The following is a 23,654-nucleotide window of genomic DNA, read 5'->3' on the forward strand; positions in this document are numbered from 1 at the left end:
ATGTTTTCATTTTGAGAAAGTTTCAATTATAAAAATGACCTAAATATTCCTTTAAGTTGTTCTAATATAATGTTCAGAGTTTTTATTGCGTGAATTGAAGTTTTAAGCTACATCTTTAGCATGTATGCTATCTCACGGTCCCTTTCTAATTCCCTCATTATGTTAACTCAAAGACACCAAAGTCTTCTAGTTGAATGAACTCACATGTTTAAGTTGGGCAAACTCAAATGATTTACAGGATCGTGTTTACGATTGCTAAATGGGAAGGGGGGGAGTAAAAGGAAAGTGTTACCTAAAGCTAACACTTGAGACAATCTTAAAATAGATGCAGTTGTGCTGCGCCTGGAGACACATGGACCACTCGTCTCTCCTCAGAGGGTCTGAGCGTTGAAGGTGTTGGTTCTTGTGAAAACGCTCCGGTCGCCACCTTTAACAGGACGTTTGTGGGTAACAGTAGAACGAGCTCGGCCCGGCGCGGTCTTAATCCGTCCGCATACCATCCACTGCCTGATATGGTGTGTGTGTGTGTGTTAGGTTCATATCAGAGGCACTGGGCTGAAACCTGAGCCCCCTCCCCAAGTCACTTCAGCCCCCCCATGTGTCCCCACATGAGAGGAAGCTGTGCAGAGAAAGAGAGGAATGGAGTGTATTGGAGGAGGAAGAAGAGGCCGATCTGGCCTTGGTGTGCCGTTTCTGTTCTTCTGGATTTTTGATTGACTTCTGATTGATCGATGGTTTAACCTTTGGACCCCACCAGTCGTAAGAGGTTCTCCAACAATTGCTGAGGGGGGGGGGGACCCGAAGACTGGCCCCTGCCGGCTTCAGCCAGTCGGGGATTTCCAGACCCGGTGCTCCCGTCTGGTCTGAACAGTCGGCCGCTGGATTAAATCCTGTGGAAAACTTCTGGGATCTGACCTCCACACAGACTTTGAACAACAGTATTTAAACTAGCGCGACTGTAGAGACCAGCGAATCAGACGCGCCCACCATCAGATGGACAGAAAGGTGAGTGGACTCACTTGTGTCAGTTAGACGACCCACGACCCGGCGGCGGTGACGGCCGATGCAGTGTGCAGTTGGGTCGTACGCTTCCCTCAGTTATTCACGGGTGTGTTTTAGGTATGACATGAATCTAACCAATCATAATGTCATTACCGATCCCTCTAAAGCACATGAGTCAAACTCAAGGCCCGGGGGCCAAATGTGGCCCACCACATCATTTTATGCGGCCCGTAAGAGTGTCAGAGTGTCCAACTCTGACACTCTTGTGTTTGATGTTATTTGTCTTTATTCATTGGATAGTTTGATCCGTGATTGATGGAGTTCTGTGTGTTTAATAACCTGACAAAAGGATTTATGTTATAACAGAGAGCAACAACACATTTTTTCAGTGAAACTGTAATGTTTGTAACTTGAATAAATTAAGATAAGTTGCATTTAGTTACATTTTTAAGTTACATCTGGCCCTTAGAGGACAGCCGTTATGCTGAAGTGGCCCTCAGTAAAAATGAGTTTGACACCCCTGCTCTAAAGGTCAGGTGCGCCTTGCTTGCACGACTCCAGGACCGGGTAGTTGTTGGTCATTTAGTCACTTCCTGTTGCCTCGAGGTAGAAATGCTGCAGAAGTAATGAACAAGATGAAGTAGATTTAAATGTATTAAACTCCCGGGCGTCTCTCATTCAATCATCTGCTATCAGCAGGAGGAGGTGAAGATGGGCGAGGCGACCACGTCGCTGACGGCCGACCTGATCTGCCTGCAGGGTGGCGGGGGGGCGGAGGGGGAGGCGGCGCTGGCGATGCTGGAGAAACAGCTGATCTGTCCCATCTGTCTGGAGCTGTTCAGCAAACCCGTGGTCATCCTGCCCTGCCAGCACAACCTCTGCAGGAAGTGTGCCAACGAGCTGTACCAGGTGTGTGTGTGTGTGTGTGTGTGTGTGTGTGTGTGTGTGTGTGTGTGTGTGTGTGTGTGTGTGTGTGTGTGTGTGTGTGTGTGCGCAGTGGATTAACTAGGTCTAAAATAAGATGTATGGATGTTCAGCTGGTTCGCTCTTCCACAGGGTCACCTTCCATGGCCCACATTTACTGCTATTGTTTGCTATTGGGGTGTGTGTGTGTGCGTGTGTGTGTGTATGCGTGTGTGTGTGTGTGTGTGTGTGTGTGTGTGTGTGTGTGTGCGTGTGTGTGTGTGTGCGTAAGAAGGATTATTTGTTTTTTGTTTCCATGGTTACAAGTACAATTTAGGCTCCTTCTGATGAGTTCATCTCTGTTGATGGTTTATGAGGTGTATCCATGTACCGGACCGGTGTGTGTGTGTGTGTATGTGTGCATGTGTGTGTGTGTGTGTGGGGGGGGGGGTCAGCTTTCATGCACTCATGTTGTCATGTGTGTTTTCATGTGGTAACCCAATAGGCCCCTCCCACACGTTGACGACCTTTGCGAAAATCTCAGCAAAACATCAAGCTGTGTGAAAACACATTTAATAGGCGCTCTCGGTCTGAACCCCCCACAGAAACCCCCCCCAGCAGCTGAGGCTTATTACAGGCCACTATTTCAGGACGCTTCAACCCTCTAACCTTTCCGTACGTCTCTGCTCATCTGTTCTCTTCTTCACTCATCCGTCCGTCTTCTTCGTCTTCATCCTTAACAACCGACGAAGATCTGAAACAGAAGAAAACAAACGGAGAACTGGGGGCTTTTCCAGTCTCCCCAGTAGCCAATCAAGAGCTCTAACTTCACCCTGGGGGGACGGGGGGCATTTATAATCTTTTCTCCACTGGTGACTCATGATTAAAGTCCCAGCATGCATCTGTGTTTGCATGACGACCACCTCCAACTGTTGGGTGTTGACAGGTTAGCAAAACAATCTGATGCTTCCGTCGCTTCCTGTCCGTCCAGCCCTCCCTGTTCCAGCCTCGCACCACCATGCTGGTGAACAGCGGCCGCTTCCGCTGCCCGTCCTGCAGACACGAGGTGCTGCTGGACCGCCACGGCGTCTACGGCCTCCAGCGGAACCTGCTGGTGGAGAACATCATCGACGTCTACAAGCAGGAAGTCAACCACAGCAACAACAACGCGAGGTGAGGAGAGACGAGACGAGCGGCGTGGAGTAGATCCGAATGAAGACCTGATCCGTCCTCTCTCTGTAGCCCCGCCCCTCTGGCTCCGCCCTCTGCTCAGGTGACGTGCTCGGACCACGAAGGTGAGAAGGTGAACATCTACTGCCTCACCTGTCAGGTCCCCACCTGTTCTCTGTGTAAAGTGTTCGGGGCCCATCAGTCCTGTCAGGTGGCGCCTCTGACGGAGGTGTGTCAGCAGCGGAAGGTAAACGCCCTCCTCTTCATCACCTCATCGCAGCGTCACATGACCTGAAGTCAGGATATCCTTCCGCCGTGACCGGATCTTCTTTTTTTTTTTTGTTTGCCAGGAGGAGCTGAGAGAGGAAGTCAGAGCCCTGATGGGCGTCAACCACAAGATCCAGACCATCATCAACGAGCTGGAGGAGACCTGCAGCAGCATCGAGGTGTGTGTGTGTGTGTGTGTGGGTGTGTGTGTGTGTGTGTGTGTGTCATCTCACGTACCGGTTCCTCCTGCAGGAGAACGGTCGGACCCAGAAGCAGAGCGTCTGTGAGGAGATCAGCCGGGTGTCCTCCCTCCTGCAGGAGAGGCAGAAGGTGAGTCGGCTTCACGATCGACGTGTTCAAAACGCGAAACTTCTGACGGCCGTCGTCACGCAGGCGCTGACTCGGCGAATCAGCTCGGAGCAGGAGGAGAAGACGGGCCACGTCCGGATGTTGTTGCGTCGCTACGGAGACAGCGTGGAGGCCGGCAACAAGCTGGTGGAGAGGGCGGCGAGCAGCATGGAGGAGGAGGACATGGCGGCGTTTGTCCAGGTGTGTGTGTGTGTGTGTGTCTGACGGGGGTGTGTGAAGGAGCCGTGTGATGATGTTCAGACTGAACCTGAGTCCTTCTGTTTGCCCCCCAGGGGTCACGAGAGCTTATCCAGCAGTGAGTATCAGGAACAGGTGTGGTGGAGGAGGAGGAGGAGGAGGAGGAGCTTCTTCTCCATCTTCAGTGATCTCCTTCCTCCTTTCCCGCATCTCCTCCTCCTCCTCAGGGTCACCGCGGCGACGGCTTCCTGTCCCAGCGAGACGCTGAAACCCGGCTATGAGAGCCTGAGCCGCTACAGCTGTGACTTCAGCCGACAGGAGAGGGCGCTGAGGGGCATCGACTTCCTCAGAGGTGAGGCGGGGTGGGGGGGTCTGGATCCAGAGAAGAACCTCCATCGGTGAACTCCGGTTTTTCTAGAATAATTATCAAACTGCTAATGAGATCCAAATTCTAGAGGCGGGGTTTTCTGGAGTCACATGATGGGGGTCAGACAATCAGGTTTCTGTTCGTGTCTCTGCAGCTGTGGAGGATGTTCCTGAAGATCCAGAGGTGGAACAAGAACCAGAAGAATCACCTGAGTCCCCCATCGAGAACCTAGAACCAGATCCCCACCTGGACACCTCCACACAGGAGCCAGAACCAGCTCTAGAACCAGCTAAAGATCCAGACCCACCTGTGGAACCGGTAGAGAGAGCAGCTCCCACATCGGTAGCGGTTCCACCGGATCCCGGTCCGATGGGGGAGTCGGTGGAACCTGGGGGGGCTGGTCTGGAGGCCGGTGTGGAGGCCGAGGATGTAAAAGAAGAAGAGTCCGGTGAGAAGAAGATGATTGCGGAGGAGGGATGTGAAGACGCCAGAGAAGAAATCGTCTGTGATCAGGAGGGAATGAGCACACAGCAGGTCCAGTATCACTCCTGGGGGAGAACCTGGCTTTAAAGGAACAGTCCCCCCCCCCCCCCCCCCCAATGAAATCTGTTTTTAAACAACATCTACAGGATGTCCTATGATGTGGCTTCACTATGAAGCTCCAGAAATGATTCATGAGCTCAGAAGCTCCTCACGCTAGACGTGTACTGTTCCTTTAAGGCTCAGGTGTTTGAAGGAGGAGCTTAATATTCAAATGACTCTGAATGAGTGCTGAATGCTCTGACGGTTTAAATGCTTCCACGTGGGTTTTTAACTGTTTTCAGTCTGAAAGGGGGGCGTCAGCAGCACCGAGGGACACTGAAGGAGAACTGAGTGATGAAGAGGAGCTGAAGGAGGAAGAGGAGGTGATGCTTTACCCCAGCTGGTACAAACCCAGAACAACTCCTGTCCAACCAGAACTGTGTGACCCGGGGTCACCTCACCCGGCTGGAGAGACCCCAACTCTGTCTGAGCTCCACAAACAGCAGCAGCCTCCAGCGAACCCGGGGCATCACACCCAGGACCAGCCCCCCCACAACCAGGAGCCCCCACCCCTGTCAGAAAGCCAGACTCAGCCTCTACCTCAGGAATCCCCATCTCAACCTCCGATGGTACCTGTGGATCTGGGCGGGGGTCTTACACCCGTTCCTCAAATGCAGGAGACGGCAGGGGAGGAGCCTAAGGGGGAGGGGATAGAGGGGGAGGAGCTTGAGGGGATGAAGCCTGAAGGGGAGGAGCTTAAGAAAGAGGAACCTGAGCAGATGAAGCCTGAGGAGGAGAAGCCCGAGGGGGAGGAGCTTGAGAAGGAAAAACCTGAGGAGATGAGGCCTGAGGGGGAGGAGCCTGAGGGGGAGGGGCCAGAGGAGGAGGACATGCAGGGCTGGGTGTGTCTCCCAGGAGACGGCTTTGATCTTGTCGGATGTGGTTTTCCGTCGTCTGTCCCACCAGAGGAGACGTCTGGGACAGGAAGCAGGAGCGCCCCCACCTCAGAGGTCAGTGATGGAAGATTAGAGGAGGAGGAGGAAGAGCAGAGCGATGAAGAGGCTTTGGAGCTTGGAAGTGGGTCAGAGCCAGAGGAACGAGGTTTGGGTGAGATTGAAGCAACTGGGGGGGAAAAAGAAGAAGCCAGAATGGAAAACCAAGACAAAACAATCTCCTTTGACTCCCTGCAGGTCAGTGCGGTCTGCTCTCACCCTCATCATCGTCATCATCAGGCTCTCCACCTGCAGGCTGCAGCGGCTCGTCTTCATCCTCTTTGTTTCGGGTCGTTTGTGTTTTTGCAGCTTTTGGCTGAAGCAGCTTCATCACTTTGTGTCGTCGTCTCGTATGAAGATGAAGGAGGACAGGAAGGAGGGAGATTATTTCTAATCAATTATCTAATTAAATGAATTACCTGATTAAATATGTTTCGCTCCTAAAATCAGAGTTAAGTTCATTTTAAGGAACAAGGAGCTGCGAATGCTGGTTGTTCTCATCACAATTAAATCCGAATAGAACTTTCAATTAAAAGTACATTAAATTTAAAGCTTATTTAATAGGCTTAATAAATATTTCTTAGTATTTACTTTAAAGGGGAAATAAATAAAATAGAATCTTACTATGCTTGATCTCTTTAAACAGTAATAAACTAGTCCTCCAGACCAAAGGTCCTCTTTCCTTCCTTCACCACATCTCACTCTTTCGTTGCAGCATCATCTCTCCATCCCTCTCCTTCTTTCCTTCAGCTCATATCGTCTCATCTCTTCACTTTGATCACTGCTCTCATCTTTTTTTTTAATCTCATCTCTCCATCCTCTCCCTCCTGTATGTGTCTGTCACGTCCTTCCTCCACCGCTCTCTCGTCCATCCCTCCATCTTCCTCCAGGCTCTCACTCTGTTCTTCTACCTCCTGGCCTTCCTGGCCATCCTGCAGAGGTTTTGGGTTTACATCGGCTGCTTCATATGCACGTAACACCAGCAGGAAACGCATCCACCCTCACTGCTGCACCGCTCAGGTACATCCACCCACCTGCTGCCTCCACCTGGAAGGGCTGACACTTTTACTGAACTATAAAGAGGAAGCTTGATAAAATAAGAATTAATCATTTAATTTGAAACAGAAATAGTAAAAACTAATTCTGAATATACTATTTTCCTTATATATTATTCGTCTTTGCCTCTGCTGCCACCTGGTGGTAGAAGTGTGTCACGACAGTAAAGCAGTTTGTTCAGGCCTCACTAGAATCTGTCTATAGATCATCACAAATAATAAACATAAACATTAACATGATGTTTTCAAAAATACAAATTAGTAATGATTTTTTTTAACATTCTACCTATATTATGTTGACTGGATGGGAATCACATTTTTATTTTTAGTTGGTCTGATCCTTTAATGGACTCATCTTGTAAAATAGATTTTTTTCCAGATTTTGCATTTTTACGTTCTGTACTTATGTAGAACTGTGATTATATATGTGTGTGCACTGATGGTAAATCAGGCAATATTAGCATAAGGGACCTTCAATAATCTTTAATAACATTATGAGGTTATATTACAAATAAGTTTATTTATTTAATAAATGACCTTATTTTCTTCTTGTTTTTTTAACAAAGTGAGTTTAATCTGATGTCACCAGCACATCTGACTTGTGTTCCCATAAATCTGTCAGTGTCCTTCTGCCCAGATGGAGACTGAGAGAGGGAGTCCTGCTCCTCCTCCCTCCACCTCCTCTTTCTCCTCCACCGAGGCTCCTCGTCGAACCAGTTTCTGCTTCTCCTGGCTTAACCCGCCAAACAAGAAGAAGTAGAGAAGAGAGAGAAGCTCCTCGAAACGTGGAGGCAAAAGATAAAAAAAACTCTCTTTTACTGTGAAAAATCTTTTCTTTATTTTGGTTCCAAACATTCATCCAGTTTAAACTAAACTCAATGTTATCTCGGATTACATCAGGATTAGTGGTCTGGATCTGTGTCCGGGATAAACTGAGTCTATCCGTGTTGAAAAAGTTGTTCTTGCTTTTTGTTTTGAACAGAAGGTTGTTTTTATTTGACATAAAATCAGAGTAGTCAAAACACTGCAGCGTGGAACTATACTGGTATTTGAAGTGGTAGCAACAGGATAATTACTTTTTTCTGTAAAAGACGCAGCACTATACGTGTTAAATCAATATTTGCTAAAGACAGAAGTTTTCTAGCAATGCAGGAGTACTGTTAGTTGTAGCTGTAATAACATATTCAAACATGTGTAAAATACTTCTGTGTGTTTTATTTAAGTGTAACATTTCCATCTAGTTTTATTACACAAGACTCACATTGAATAATTTGTTTTTCCGTCACGCCTATTCAATCTAAACAGATTGAATGACTTAAATGTAGTAGTGTGTATCACATGAACGATAACTGCATGCATTTCTTCTAACCTAGCCGACTTCCAGGCGAGAGGCGGGGGACACTCCCGGCACGACGCCGGTGCACCACAGTGCATTTCTTTTATTTCTAATAATTGAACATTTGAATTATTTTATCTGTAATAACTGAATGCAAACATAAGATTGTGTCAATTTTTATTCATTTACTTTGATTCATTGACTGAACAAGAAAGAAAAACAAATTTTCTCATTTCTCATTTTCTCATAGTTAAAATTCTTAAAGTTTTTTTTTTTTTTTGGGGGTAAAGTATTTGGTTTATTACTGTTAGAGTGCTGAGGATATGAAAACAGATCCACATTATTGAACGGTGATTTTGGGTGTCAGGTCTGATTCGGTGTGGTTTGGTCCAGTTTTAACAACTTCTCATGATTTTGTTTGAATTAAAATCAAGATCTTTTTCTGTCGTGTTTGAGAGTTTTATCATCCGGTTAATGTGTGTGTGTTTGATACGTTTACAGATTAAACAAATCTACTTTTCACCCACAGTGTTTGTGTCAAAATACACAAACTTCCAGCCAACGATACACGAAGTAAACATCTTCTACCGATAAGTCTCCAACAACAGCTGTACGTGTGACGTCATTTGCACACGCCGGAAAAGGAGCGAAACACAATCGTTTCGAAGGAGGAGCTCAACTTCCTGTTTTGAGGCGTCCTTTCAAAATTAAAGTACAAAAATAAAACACCTGGCTTTTCATCCACACGTTCTTCCTGTTGAAGGTCAGCCCCTGATGGAACACCGGCAATCAAACACCGTCATGCTTATGTAAGATAAATGACTAATTTAGGACAAAATGCTGTTGTGCAAACATTTTCATATTGTTGTTACCCAACCTCCACATATTGTAATAGTTGGATGTGTGTGTGGCTCTCCTGGAATCAGCAATAAATGTAATCAAACTGATTGCATTTACCAAGGTACTGAAATTAAACAGTTATATTTACTCGTAACTAATTTGGAGTACTGTTGTTTTTTAATCAGTTCATGTTGAATTTCACCACAATTCCGGCATAACTGGAGGGGCTTTAGAGAGCATACTGTACAACCCAACTAATTCAAATGAGAAAAAATGACTTTTTATTCTTAATTCAATAATGTTTTTGAAATAATTAAATTTTACAGCACCAGACCATTATTTTTCTTTTTAGTATATGAACTTACCTGTTAGTATGTAACAAGAAAGGGGTTTTTATTGACATTTCTTTGCGGAATGTATTTACTATTGCGGAGGTAAAACTACTAAAATGATTACTGTATATTGATACCACCGAAGAGATGAAAGAGGGATCAATTAATTGATTTTTAAAAAAAAAAAAGCAGATTACTTTTACTTTGAAATTCTCCACCGGATGTAATGATGTGGTTTCCGTGCGCTTCACAGGCTCCATTTAGCTGAACTGGCAGACAGGTTCTTTTGGGTTGGAGCGTTCCTGTCTGTGCCTGTCGACGACTTTCACCCACGGAGAGCAGTCGCTGGAACCAGGAAGATTTCACGTCTCGAGTGGAAAACACTCGCAACTTCTCTGCCGCCAGCATTTAACAGCAACCGAGCTTAACCCGAAACAAAAAGGGGCGTTCTCGCTCTTCAATCCGACGCCATGGACCCCGCGAGTCAAGGTAATGTTAATTGTTAGCTTAGCTTGTAAGTAAGCTAACCTATTGCTTAGCTTTCGGGTTAGCTAGCTAGCACACATCGCGCGTTAGTTCACGAAATAAATAAAATATTTGCTAACGGTCCAGATAAATTGAAATATGATCATGTCGTCAGCACACTACTCTTACTGTTAGTTGGTTCTCGTTTTGTTCAGAGCTAATGATTAGGATTGAGGAGTCGTGAGGTCGAGGCCCGCTGCCGAGGAACAGCAACGTAAGTTGGGGAAGAGACCAGGAAGGAGGATCGAGTTACGAGTGTGGCTAACTCCACGACACGGTTTATTTCGGTGTGGTTGATAATGACTACAGACGCAAACGGAATCACGTTAATCCCAGCCAGTGCACCAGACGTAAGAGAGAAGTGTTAGCAGTTTGTTTTGGTGGCCTCCAAACCGAGGATCCAGCCTTCGCCTCGTATTTCAGATGTTTGCCACACACTCACATTTGTTTTGCTGCCTTGTTGTTAGCATGCAATGGCTGCTGAGCGATGACCGTCGGTATCGATCACTGACGGGTCTCTGCTCGGTGGGGGGCTGAAGCAGCACACACATCCTACTGCTTTATTGTCATTGTCTAATCCTGATTAATGTGGTTGACCCTTGAAAGCAAATTGCTTGAAGCTTTGTTGCAGAGAAATAATTAAATAGTATGATAAGATGGGGAAAAAATGCGTGGATTATTGTGTTTAATGTTCTGATTAAATACTTGAGGCCATGAATAAATGCTATGAGCTTGATGTACATTATTAATTTTACTTGACATATTGAGAAAGGACTTACTTGAGAAAAGGTAGATTTTTGCTTTTTAAAAAAAAGCTAATTATGTATTTAAAATTCTGTACGTCTCATTTTCTATAGAGCAGCTCTTTTTTAAATTTGTTTTATATATGGCTTAGTTTTTTATGTCTGACGTTGCTTTTATTTGCAGAACTGCACTCCACATTTCTGCAATGACAGGTGATCTGTGGTCAGAGCTGATTTTCAGCACCCTCACCTTTTATTAAAGCTGACAGCCACGTTTTGATGAGGGCTGCTGAGGGTTTTCCAGATCTAACATCAGACTCACCCCGTCTGCCGATGAAGCCAGCTACTGTTGATCTGTGGATGGACTGTCTATCTACTCGGTTTTGAGTGTGCACAGCCGACAGCCACACCAATGTGAAATCTTTAGTCACGCTATTATGCTACTTGAAATATTTTCCCAAGTTGGCAGGTCTGCATTGATTCTCCTACAGTTTGTGATCTAATCTTACTGGCTGAAAACAGACATCAAATATTCTTGCAAGTGCAGAATATTTGCAAGCAGCAGAAAGACACATTTTTGAGAGGGACATTGAAACACATTATAAATAAGAATGTTAAGTTGACATTTAGAAGACTTCTCAAATCTTTGATGTCACAGCGTTGCCTCCTCCAGGCCCGCATCCTGTACTTTTGTAGGCCTGTGGCTGTGATGGACGTGTCATGTAGATGCTTGTTGGAGATAATGTTTTCATTTTGATATTATCTAGGTCATGCTTGTCCAAATGAAACCCTGCTTCTGTTTGCTGACCAATAGTAGGAAACCTGAGAATGAGATTTTTGACTGAGTCATCCTCACAAGACATTGCTGTCAGTATATCCACTAGAAAAGCATTAATAATTCATCTGTACTGATTCATGCTAATGTGTGTTGATTGATTTGCTTTCTTGTAAGGGGTTGATGAAATACATTCAGGACAAAGAAGATGACAACAGGTTCAAATGGAAGAGCACGGTCATCTTTATTGGTTGTTGTTGTTGTTTTGTGAAGGAAGGATCAAAAATCAATTCCTGTTTTCATTATCAGCAGGAAATGAACCAGGATGCGGAGCAGCACTAAGGTTGTGTGTGTAAAAGGTGTGGCGATGATAGCCCAAGAGTCAAATCAGCTGGATTGCAAGTTAGTTCTGATTTGTAGGGCGGATAACCCTGGACTGACTTTGGGTGAGGTCGGAAGAAGTTCTAGGAAGTAGATGGAGAAGTGAGAAAATGTGGTTTTGATAAATACTTTCATCTTGATCTCATATTGACTTCTCCCACGGCGTCTGACCCGCCTGTATGAGGACATTATCTGTGGGACACCGGCTCGGCTCTGCCAGCTCTCTATCGTGGTGTTTAGCAACACTGCTATGTTTGTCCTGCTGTTGTCTGTTGTGTTGTGTAAGCTGACATTCACACACTGATGGTCAGGTAATGTGTGTTGTGATTAGAGCTGTTGTAATGGTTTGAGATCAGTTATATATAAAGTTCATGCCCCCCCCCCCCCCCCCCCCGGCCCCTAACACTGCTGGGTGTGTTTGTGTGACTTTCATTTCATGTTGGGCTCTCCCACTGAATAAATACTGTAGGGCTTGAATGTGAGCCTGTTGCTGCTTATAACCTATTCTTAGCCAGCGGTCGTCCTCTTTGTCAAGATTCCAGAGCTGCCAGATTTTGTTTGGCGTCCAGGCGTCCATCGTCATCACGGAAATGGTGAAGACAGAAGGGGTTTGTGTGTTTTGTATTTTTGTCACCTCTGGAGAGATTAAAATTCATGAAAGAATAGGTTCTGGCCGTATCTCGTTCTTTTTTTTTTAAGTGTTTCTTCCTCTGTGGTCTGGACTCATTGTTTCTGGTTACCATGTGTGGCTCTTCCTGTTGGCAGAAAGTGAGAAGTTGAACGTTTATCTCAGGTTTCACTCCCAGCAGATCAGCATCCACCTCCTGGCTCTGCAAACGACCACTTTCTCTTCCTGTCGGTTATCTCGTGCCAGCAGCCCGATCCGCTTCGCGGCCGTTGTTTCAGTCTGAAACAGATACTGAAACCAAACCCCTCCTGGTCTTTAACACGTCAGCTGATCCGGTGTCTGTTTTAACCCCTTTGCTGCCTGACTTTAACCTTATTGTCTTCCTCTTCATCCCATCATCATCATCATCACCTCTCTTCCCTGTCCCCAGATATCAACCTGAACTCTCCTAACAAGGGTCTTGCTGTGGACCAATCAGAAAACCTCGCTGACGTGCCGGTGGAGGGAGCAGTGGGAAACTCTGCCAACCCTCTTCCTCCCGGTTTGACGGAAGAGGAGGCCGAGGAGCTCCACAACGAGCTCACCAAGGTAACGCAGCGACTGCTGGACACAAGGAAAGTTATGGATTAACGGGGTTCATGAAATATTCACATGTGTGTGGAATTAACTTTAATATAATCTATGGCAGGTGTGGCCTGTTTAATTTAAAGTTCTCCTGCCTGTGACTTGTCATTGTGGAGATGCATCATCAGATAGAAGTAGAAGCTCACCTAAGACAGTGACTGCTGGATTCCACTTCAGTCTGTCATGTTCGAGCTGTTGTTAATCATTGTTCACTCATGCTCGCCGTCTGACTGGAATGTTTTAGATATTTTTAGTTTTACTTCTGCTGTCAGCCTTTCCGTTCGCTCCATAGGTTGAGTTTATTTTTGTCTAAATATATTTGTTTCCAAAAGCAACAGGAGTGACAAAGAAGAGCAGTCAAAGTTAAAGTGTCGGTTGTGTTTTTCAGGTAGAGGAGGAGATCAACACCCTGCGTCAGGTTCTGTCTGCCAAAGAGAGACACGCCACCGAGCTGAAGAGGAAGCTGGGCCTCAGCCCTCTGACCGAACTCAAGCAGAACATCAGCAAGAGCTGGCAGGACGTCCAGACCTCCAACGCGTAAGTACTTCATGCTTCTGATCTGGCGAGGCAGTAATGCACAGAATGTAGGCCATGATCAAGAATGCGACAAACCACCCCCACCAAATTAACATGATACTGTAGAAAAAACAAGAGACTTATTGTTTGAATTGCATTCAATCAAATGAAACACAAATCAGATGTCAGTGGCTGTTAAAAAAAAATAGCGCAGACGCTAATTTAAGCTATCCAGTAAAACCTGCAGCTGCTGGGAGTCAGGAGACGACGCAGAAGGAGAGGATGTGGATCCTGGACTGACCCCCCTCCCCCCTCACCGGTCCATTAACCCTTTAATGTTTGTTCTGTGATGAAGACCACGTATGATGGAGGTTCTCTGGTTACATCCCCCCCCCGCCCCTTAACGCTTGCTTGCCCGGATTCCTTGCCGATCCTGGCGGTGTAATACTTCCCTGTCTCTGTTTCCTAGCTATGTGAGAGCCGCTGACAAACTGAACGAGTGGAATGGGAGAATTTCCAATTTGGAGCTGTGAGTGTGTTCTGTTTGCTGCTCACCGCCGGTGTCTGGGGTCACGTTTGCTCTCTCACGCTCTCTGCATCCCGCTAATGCTAACGTTTGAGGCCAGTAGCATGAACACGGGTGTGTTTTTAATGGGTGGGGGGGTAGGGGGCGTAGTCTAATTCATTGTTCATCCATCAGATGAACTGTTGAAAAGCTGATGAAAATTTAGTAAAAACACACAACCAGAGTGGGTTAAGTATTTTCTGAATGGATTATTTGTTGTTTATGGTGTTTTATTTCCTGCCTCTGATGATGGAGGAACCTGTTCTGGCAGATCCAAGATCTGCTTTTCCCTCCTTGATGTGTGATCTAACCCCTGCAGCATGAATCAGTGTTTTCCCAACAGGCCTCTGACTCACCGATTTAATGTTACTAGATATTTTAATGGTTCTGCTGTTTGTTCAGCACACGTTAGTATTTAACTAACGGAGGTCGGCTTTACATTTCCTGTTTATTTATAACCTGTCCTGTTTTCCCTGTTTCCCTGCTGGTCTGTTCTTCTCCCTGTCTTGAAAGTCAGGTGTCGTCTCTTCCGTCGGCTATAAATCATGACACACGTCGTTTTCTACTTCCTCTACAAACCAGGGCTCTGTTCTGTTTTTCCGTGTTGAGTTTGATGATGTTTTCCTCTCTGTCGGATCAGGATAGGTTCAGGACAAAGGATCAATAACGTACAATGATCAGGCTGCCTGATGGGTTTATCAACTCAAAGGCTTTTTTCTCTGCTTCTGTAACGACAGGTCCCAGATTGACCATTTCTTTATGTCAAACATCAGACTCTCCTTATGTGGTCGTTCAGTCGATAATGATTTCATAAAGTCATTTGTTTTTATAAACCAGCTGATCATCGGTATTGATCTGTGTTCACGCCTGGAGGATTGTGTATGATGTGAACATCGACATGTTGGACATCGATGCTCTGGTTTTAAGGGGTTCCTTCTGTCTCAGGTGGAGTTTGACTGTTCATGTTTTCAGTTATTATTTCCATTATGCGTTAAGAAATAAATGAAGGTTTTAAGAAACAAAGGAAGGGTGACCGGGATCAATAATCCATGAATAGATCTACGTCTACAACGCGGATGGGGGGGGGGGGGGGGGGTTACCACACAGCTCCTGAAGCGAACTGGCTCGCTCGACGAGCTTCGTCAGATAGTTGGTCCGTCCCAACCGGGTGGGGCTGCATGAACACACGGCAGTGGGTGATCCTGGGGGGGTGTCAGTGTGTAAATCCAGCCCTGCAGCGGTTGGAGCTCAGCTGTTTTACAGCAGCGCAGATGAGCTGGAATTCAGTCTGCATGTGTTTTCATGGATCCTGCCTCTGTTAACCTGCTCCAAGTGTGAGAATCTCTGTCCCACTAAAGATCAACCCAATCTTCTACTCCTGGTGTTTTGTTTTGCTTCCCTCCTTCATGCCTGACGCCATGAAAAGGTTCTCTAGATGGAGGAGAACGTCAGTGGATGTCTGGTCTCCTGTCTGCAGAGCCTGTGTTTTAACTGTAAACTGACATGTTGGAACTGGTTCTGATCCAAAAGGATCTAAATGGAAAACATCATATTTCTGTTTGTTTTACTGGAGCCTCTAAAATGTTTCCTGCTGCCGACAGACGTGTTTGTGTTTCTCTGCTGAACCTGATTGTGTTGCATTGTGACTCTTCCCTTGTGTCATTGTCCTGCTGTTGTGTCTTCAGATATCTGTCTGCCTCTGCCACTTTGGATGACATTGCCCAGTCTGAAGTGTGAGTTGACCCTTTTCTCTTTTTGCTTTGTTTTTTGACGCTGACTTTCTTTTGGAGCTCATTTCCATCGTCGTCTGTCGTCCTGTTGGGTTTTTTATTTTTGCTGCTGTAGATTTGTTTGTTTGTTAGTTTGGTGACATCTGGGGAGTCCTCTTCATCCCGAAAGATCCCATTTCCAACCGTCGATTTCTTCTGTTCCAATTTTTACTAATAAGAAATAAGAATTTAGGAAATAATGTTAAAAAAATCCAGTTTGTGGTTTCATTACTTTTACCATTACTTTACTTCACGACAGATTGAGTTGGTCAAATACTGAAAAACAAACATTTAAAAGGTGGCGTGGGGCTCTGTCTCTATCGCTCTGTCTTTCTCTCTGTGTGCGTCTCTGTCTCCACCAGATGGACAAAAGTATTTGGACATGCTTCAGGTCTTTTTGCCCAGTCTTCACTTATTTTTCCCCTGTGTAATCAATTTTGACATACATCAAATTATTAATACATGAAATCATGTCAGCTCATTCATTTTCTTTACTGCTTATCCCAGTGGACATTATGGGCATGAGATCCCCCCAATGGTGTTTGTGTATTTTTTGTTTTGATAAATGTCTTTATCTGGAATGTGTGTTTGATTTTTCATACATGAAGGTGCCAGGTGGGCAGAGTTAGCTCCTCCTCCAGAGCGCGCTGTGATGTTGTGTTGTTGTGTTTTCAGTGACTGTGGTGTTGGCAGGTCGACTGTGTTGATGGACAGCAGCAATCAGCTGATCTCACATGTATTTACTCAGTTCCTGCAAACGTGTGTGTGTGTGTGTGTGTGTGTGTGTGTGTGTGTGTGTGTGTGTGTGTGTGTGTGTAAATCGTTGCTAATCTCTTCATATTTTTGTGTGTTTGTATTTGTACATTGAAGCAGGTGTATTATTGCCACGCTTCCATCAGGGCTAACACACACTGAGCTGTTGTCTAATGGTTATCATTAAAGTATTGATTAAAGGGTCTTCTGATCAGTTCAGAATGTAGCTTCAGATGTTTGATCTGCTCCTGACAAACTTCCTGCGTCTCCTTTTTTACGTAACGTAAAACCAAACTGTTCCTGCTTTGGTGTGGCGATGAAACGATGCGTGATGTCACAACAACAGGCTCATGGAAAGGTTAAATAAAGGTCCAGACATGGAGAACATGAAGGAACGTCTGTGTTCCATTCACCTCTTTCCCGACGCAATCGGAGGACGTAGGATGTCTTCGAATGAAAATCAGGGAGGCAGAACAGAACCACTTCCTGTCATGACCTCTGACCCCGCCTCATTGTTATCTTTTCTCTGCTTGGTTTTGCTCTTCACCTCCTTCATGCTTCTACCGCTCTCCCATGGCTGCAGCGGGACCAACCAAATCCTAAAATGATGGCTTCTGTGTTTTTGATGATGATGATGTTGTGGAGGAAGAATCGTTCTTCTGCTTAGTTAAATGATAACAAAATGTCAACTACTGTTTTGCACACAGACGTTGGTGATGCGTTCAAAATCCAACTAGAGATGCAGTGGTGTAAACGTTTCTATCCTCTCTAACATCCTCAGTGTTTTCTCCTCACCCCCCCCCCAATCCTGTTCCCCCTGTACAGGTACAAGAAGACTCAGGAGACCCTTTCCCAAGCGGGCATGAAGACCAGTGCTGCTCTCTCCACGATGAGCACGGCCATCGGCAAGAGGCTGGGAGAGATGAGGTACGACTCCGGGGCTAACGACACACGGCGGGGCGACAAGAACAAACGAGCAGAATGGACAGAACTCAACCCGGGTGGCTGGCAGTCGGCAGACTCGTTTTCATTCTGGGGGGCGGGGGCGGGGAGCAGATACACCTCTTTAAAAGATCACGGATTGATTTCCATGTTGTTTAGTGGATATCATTAGTTTGTGAGCTCCTTCAGGTTCTACTCGTTTGTTTTTGTAATGCTGGATGTCTGTTAGATACGTACGCTAGCACCGATGCTAGCCTCGTAACAAACTGACAGAGCAGCGTTCTAGTGCGATCGAGGGGCGACAGAAGTATCGCCATTGGAAATCAGATCGATTCCATGATGCTATGCTAACATGTTGCGCCCCTCACATCTAACGTAGCCTTTCATCGCCTCGTTCGGTTGTATGTGGTCATGTTCGTTTGGTATTAACTCATCACACTAACACGCACGTGCTGAAAGCATTCATAGCTGACAGATGTGTGTTCCTCTTGTCCAGCGGCTTCTTGTTGTGCGTTGTTTTAGAATCCCATCTCAGTGACTTTGTGTTTCTGTTCGTACGTGTTGCATGTCTCCATCCATCCATACATCCATCCTCTTGCTGTAGCAGCTGTTACCTTAGATGAAACTGTAGTTCTGTTTATCCAGGGTAAGTTGTGTTACTGAAATGCTCGTTTGTTGAACACTCAATCGAAACCAACCAATACTGACACATAACAGAATACGTTACCCATAAGCTAGATAGCAACGTCAATGTGTTTGAGTTTGGTTTATGCTTGGACTGCTTTCCCCCTGCTGGTGATGTCGTTGTGTGTGTGTGTGTGTGTGTGTGTGTGTGTGTGTGTGTGTGTGTCCTTGTTGACATTGTGTGTTTGTGCTCTGACGCTGCTTCCTGTGGCTCAAACTCTCTCCTTCTTGTTTCTTGTTGCTGCCTTGGTTTGACCCGCAGAGCGCTACCGTTCTCTAATTCCTTTAGGTAAGACTAACAGGAGTTCAGACTCATCGTTAGGCTCCGCCTTTTTTGGCTTCTACTCATGTGACTTTTGCTTTGAGCTGCCTTTGACTTAAGCATTTATAAACAATCTTTGCATCCTAAATTATTTTAATCCCATATATTGCCTGAATATTTTTCCCTGCATAGCAGCTTTTACTTTAGTTTGTCAAATTGAAACTGAATTAAAACTCAATCCAGGAAGTACAAAGATGTGGCAACAATTTATTTTATGTATTGTATATGATGGTTATTTGAATTCCTAACACTCCTTATTCGTTTAGAGTTTAAAAAAAGCGATAACCGAAATGTTTCGGAATTTATGCCACGAAGAATATGAGCGACCAAACGTGTCTGAGCTGACAAACACGTTAGCGTGCAACCGAGTCATTACGCCGCCGACGTTGTGCTTTCCTCTCCTCTCAGTTGTTTCACAGAAGTTAAATAAGTGATGATGGATTAAAACACTGCCCTCTAGTGGTCTGGAGTTTAAACAGTGAACTAACACATCTTTTTTGATTTAATCAGTTGTTTTAATTATCGGAAAACAAGAATAAATTCCTCCAGACTGTTTTTTTTCCTCGTTAAAATAAATCTGTGCTAAAATGAACTGTTGCTGACATTTTGTTCCTGAGCATTTGGAAATATTCCTGAATGACACCAAACTTTAGCAGATGGATGTTTAACAATTTAAGGAACACTTGACTGATAAATGATGCGTTACGTTTCTGTGTGTCGCTTTTTAACACTTGCACTTGTGTCTCTTCTCTTTAATGCTCGCAAAGTAGCAACTATTCCATTCGCCACTCGATAAGTATGCCCGCCATGAGGTAAAGTAACTCCCTGTCTTCACTGCTGCCTACCTGTAACACACCTGTAGCTGCCTGTCTGTGGTGTATCTGCTGAGGATGATGTGATGATGAGCTGTTTAGTGTTCACTAGTCAGAGGAGGAAGACGTTTAATTTTTAATCCGATGTCTGGAATGAAATACACTCCTTGATGAAGGATGACATGTCATAGTTCCACATGTAGAACAGCCTGCGACATCATCATAAACAGAAGATTTATCAGGAAGTAGTTTTAGTACAGATGAGTGTAAAACCAATAAATATCTAGTAAAAATTCTCATAAAAATGCTGAACACATGTTTAGTTTTCTGTGCATTGACCTTATTTGAACTGTTTGTTTCAGGGTTGAACTTGTACCTCGTGATGTCACTTCCTGTCTGAGTAACATGTGTCTTTTCTGCAGGAACTCGCCGACCTTCAAGTCATTTGAGGACAAGGTGGGGAACCTGAAGGTGAGTCTGGACAACGTGAACCGGACCCTCTGGCGTTTCTCAACTTGTGATGCTGTAACATTGTGTTGAGTTTCATCTGGATGCAGTTTGAGGTCATTTCCTGCCAGACATGAGGCTCATTTATTTCCAATGTTGATGTATCTAGTAGGGGGCAGTAAGGTGTTAAACGTTTAAACCACAACAACAGCAAACAGGAGGACTGATTTGAGCCGGAGCCCCCCCGGTCTTTACTTTAATGCCTGCGGGGTCCAGAACACAGTCCAGCTCGACTGCAGGTGTTTCCTGTGTCTAAACAGGAAGTGAGCCGTGAGTGAGATGAATAATCTCTGCCTCTGTCCTTCAGGGAAAGGTGGTGGGGACCAGAGGAAATGAAGACACCGTCAGCTCCCCTACTGAGAGCACCCCCACTCAGGAGAACCCGCCTTTCTGAACAGCCCCTCCCTCCTTCCTCCCTTCTCCTCCTCCTCCTCCTCGCTGCCAACCTTCTTCACGACCTGAGACTGTACTGTTAACGCCTCGCCTCGCAGAGTCGACCTGCCGTTTGGAACCCTCCGCCTCTCACTCTCTCCCAAACCCCCGGCAGGCGGAGGCGAAGGGCTGGTGGGTTTGAGGTGGGGGTTGGGGGGGTGCACTGCCGGCGCTGGTCCCGCAGCCTCCCCCCTGCCGCGCTGCTAACGGAAAAGAAAACGTTTAAACCTGAATCATTTACAGACTTTCTTCTTTCCTCCACCCTTCACTCGTCTATAAATGGTTTTCACTCTCAGATTCCCGGCGTTGAAAGTTGCCCGATTCTGTCGGCCGTCGTGATTTAAATCCGTCACAGCTCTGCGGTGTGAACTACGCTCGTAGGTTTGGGGTTGGTGTTTAGATTGGGAGGGGGGTGGAGGGGGTCGGGGGTCAGGGTGCAGCACATCCCACCCTTCTTTCACCCACTACTGCTGCATGCATGAGCATCTCATCTCAGTTAGCAACCACACAAAGACGACGAGGTCTCGGCCTAAAAAAACACCCCAGGATGTTAAAAAAAAAGCAAGAAAAAAAAAAAAAGCCCCAACCTGAAACCATTTTGTATTAAAACTATTTTACACAGCTTTGCATAAAGTTTTTACATACCTTTTATCAATATGTATAAATATATATGTAGAAATATATTGCTGCTGATGCTGCCAGATGGCGGCCATCAGTCGGGGAGGCTAAACTAACAAACACTGCGGGGGTGGTTGGGTTTGTGGGACTGGCCAGTCTGTTCCGAACCGAGACCGAGGTGGGGGCGTGAGGGGTTGAGCGGGTTTCATTTCAAACTGGACGACAAGATAAAAACACTCAGAAACCTCCTCAACCGTTCGTCGCCCGGTTGGAGCCGCAGCCTCTTCCTGCCAACGACGCCTCGCTGCGCTCGCTCGCCGGTGAATGTCGACGCTTCTCTATCGGCCTTACTCTCCTTACAAGTTTCACCTTCCCTTAACCAGCTGGTAGAACAACACCTTTTCCCTTTATGTTGATTTTTTATTTTTTTTTATTTCTCTGTTTGACGGCAGTTGATGGAAGGAAGGGCAGTTAGCTTTAAAAACATTAAAAACGTCTCCGCCGACACACAAACACACACTCCTGTGAACACACTAAATGCTACTCGTGATCATGTGATGCTCAAGGCCAAACTTTTTTTTTTTGTACTAAAGCACCGTTACTCTTTTTGTTGTCATTAAGCGACCAATCAGAACTCTTTAGATGTGCCCCAGAAGCGCCGTTACCACGAGACGACGCACACCGTCTCCAAACATTCACAGGAACCTTGAGTTCTGTTTGGTTTACTGAGGCCAGAAAAACGTTTGTTTTATACGTCGTAATACTTCAGATCAATAAAAAAAAAAAAAAAACATCGTCAAAACTGCCAAGGCTGATTTAAACTCTATTCAAGTCCGACAAAGTAGCAGAAAAATCAAACTAATGAAAGGCAGATGACCGGAAAATGCTGAACAAACGGGAAATAGAACCGGAGTCTGGACTCAAAACTGCTGCCAGCGTCGTGTCTGAAGTGTCTTTCCTCCTTCTGTTTGTGTTGGTAGTTGAAATCTCCTTGTTAGGTGTGTTGGGTTTTGTTTTTGATTTATTTGTACAAATTATTTGCCATTGGTTAAAAACAAAAGTTGCCAACATTTAAATATCTGTTACAAAAACTCTTCTCACCCGAACCTCAGCAGGAATCGTTCCTCTGCAGTTGTTCAATCGCTGATCCTGTCGTTCTTCACCAACGAACGGGAAGGAAAACAGGATTTTAAATGAAACAACTTATTAACATGGACTTTTTTTTGGGGGGGGGGGTGACTGGTGATGAGAAGGATATACTTTTTTGATTTTGGTGCCAATGGGGAGGTGCAGCACGCGATTAGAACCCAGAGCCTCACTGGGGTCCTGGGATGGGCTGATGTAGAGAGTCAAAAGGGATCAGATGAGGAAGACTATGGTGAATGAATTAAAAACACTTTTTGGTTTTGTTGTATATGTTTGGATATCAATAAAGCATTCCTTTAAATGAGAGAACAGCGTCTGCTCAGTTTTTGATGGAACATTTATTTCACACGAATCTGTCAAACTGTTGGTTGGTTTAGTGATTGAAGAAAAAATTACAGGTAAATATTGCTGAAGGAAATTGTGTATAACAACTGCTCTCATATATCCATAAAATTCACAAGCCCCTGTTTCTCTGAGGAATACAGAGAAATGGATAAACGAGGAAGACGAGAAACAGATGAGCAACTAAAATGAATTACAAATGGCAAAAGGAGAAGGCCTTGACATCCCTGCTGGAGGAACTTAAGCCCCAGATCTATGAAGAATTGGTTCAGAAGGCTGTTCTAGTCCCGGATCTGGTCTCAGGAGCAGAGACCTGATATGAATCTACAAGCATGAAAATGTTGTAAATGCTTCCCTCTGCAGGATATGAAATGATTCATTTAGAATCTGGTTTTGTTGTGCAACAATTCACACGTTAACCACAGCTAACGCTAGAACGTGAACCCAAATTCGTCAGTGCAGTTCATAATGATACCACCAGGGGGCGCCGGAGACCAGTTCCACCACGGCAGGCCTGAGACCCGCTTCATGAAGCAGGTTTAGCTTTAGTTTTGTTTCTAGCATTGAAAAATACTCGGTCTGTGTTTCAGAGGTATTGTAGAGACAAACAAGCATGTGTGTGTGACGAGGTTTCCACTGATGGAGGTTCACAGGGAATTAAATCTTCATCTGGAGATGATAATTAAACCGCGTTCAGGTGTCCCGTCATATCCAGACTGTTCTCTTTACAATCGGTACGGGTCAGGTCCCGATCCATCACACACATCCACGACCTGATCCGACCTCACATCTGAGGCAGAACAAATCAGTCATGCTCTCAGATGACTACTGTTTCAACATGTTAAAGACTGCATCACTGATAAACTAACATCAATCCAAATCATATGTGAGGCTGCAGATTATATTTCTGATGTGGAGGCAAAGTATTCTGAGTCAGTTCCTGATTCTTGGATGTATGATGAGTCTTACTTGAGCAACAGATTGATTTGCACAATACAGTAATTCACTCGTCAGAAGTCTGACCTGTTGAACAATATGTTTATTTTCCTGTTTTGTTGTTGTTGTTTACAGTAAACAGTTGTGTCGTTAACTACTTTGGACAAATGTGAAATTTGAATTAAAAAGAGTTTGATAAAAAAAAATCTAAAATGTGAGTGTTTTACATCTAAAAAGGACCATAAATGACTGGAAGAATGGGATAAATAAGGGTTAATTCTTCCGGAATGTCCTCCCGCCAC

At 45.2% G+C, this 23,654-nt stretch overlaps 2 protein-coding genes across 12 annotated transcripts; both read left to right on the forward strand.

The window, feature by feature from the left end:
• Nucleotides 1-484: 484 nt before the first annotated feature.
• Nucleotides 485-9,143, forward strand: trim101 (tripartite motif containing 101). Of its 6 annotated transcripts, none has more exons than XM_068305958.1 (13): nt 485-1,005; nt 1,699-1,911; nt 2,897-3,078; nt 3,148-3,322; nt 3,426-3,521; nt 3,595-3,672; nt 3,736-3,891; nt 3,984-4,006; nt 4,116-4,240; nt 4,410-4,789; nt 5,080-5,967; nt 6,660-6,789; nt 7,447-9,143. In XM_068305958.1, exons 1-12 carry the CDS (start codon nt 994-996, stop codon nt 6,744-6,746), a joined length of 2,415 nt encoding a protein of 804 aa, XP_068162059.1. In that variant the 5' UTR covers nt 485-993; the 3' UTR covers nt 6,747-6,789; nt 7,447-9,143. The 6 variants fall into 6 exon arrangements, with proteins under 6 accessions (XP_068162059.1, XP_068162067.1, XP_068162075.1 ...); XM_068305966.1 differs by having other exon boundaries at nt 7,462-9,143; XM_068305974.1 differs by having other exon boundaries at nt 5,080-5,787.
• A 448-nt stretch (nt 9,144-9,591) lies between these two features.
• On the forward strand, nt 9,592-21,963 carry tpd52l2b (tpd52 like 2b). 6 transcript variants are annotated; one of them, XM_068329936.1, is made up of 8 exons: nt 9,592-9,821; nt 12,815-12,972; nt 13,397-13,545; nt 15,775-15,822; nt 17,437-17,538; nt 19,330-19,371; nt 19,794-19,842; nt 20,186-21,963. In XM_068329936.1, the coding sequence occupies exons 1-8, from the start codon at nt 9,803-9,805 to the stop codon at nt 20,270-20,272; spliced, it is 654 nt and encodes a 217-aa protein (XP_068186037.1). In that variant the 5' UTR covers nt 9,592-9,802; the 3' UTR covers nt 20,273-21,963. The 6 variants fall into 6 exon arrangements, with proteins under 6 accessions (XP_068186037.1, XP_068186045.1, XP_068186054.1 ...); XM_068329944.1 differs by having other exon boundaries at nt 19,794-19,827; XM_068329953.1 differs by lacking the exon at nt 19,330-19,371.
• Nucleotides 21,964-23,654: the final 1,691 nt, after the last annotated feature.

This window comes from Antennarius striatus, chromosome 2 (genome assembly GCF_040054535.1).
Source record: "Antennarius striatus isolate MH-2024 chromosome 2, ASM4005453v1, whole genome shotgun sequence".
Lineage (NCBI taxonomy): Eukaryota > Metazoa > Chordata > Actinopteri > Lophiiformes > Antennariidae > Antennarius > Antennarius striatus.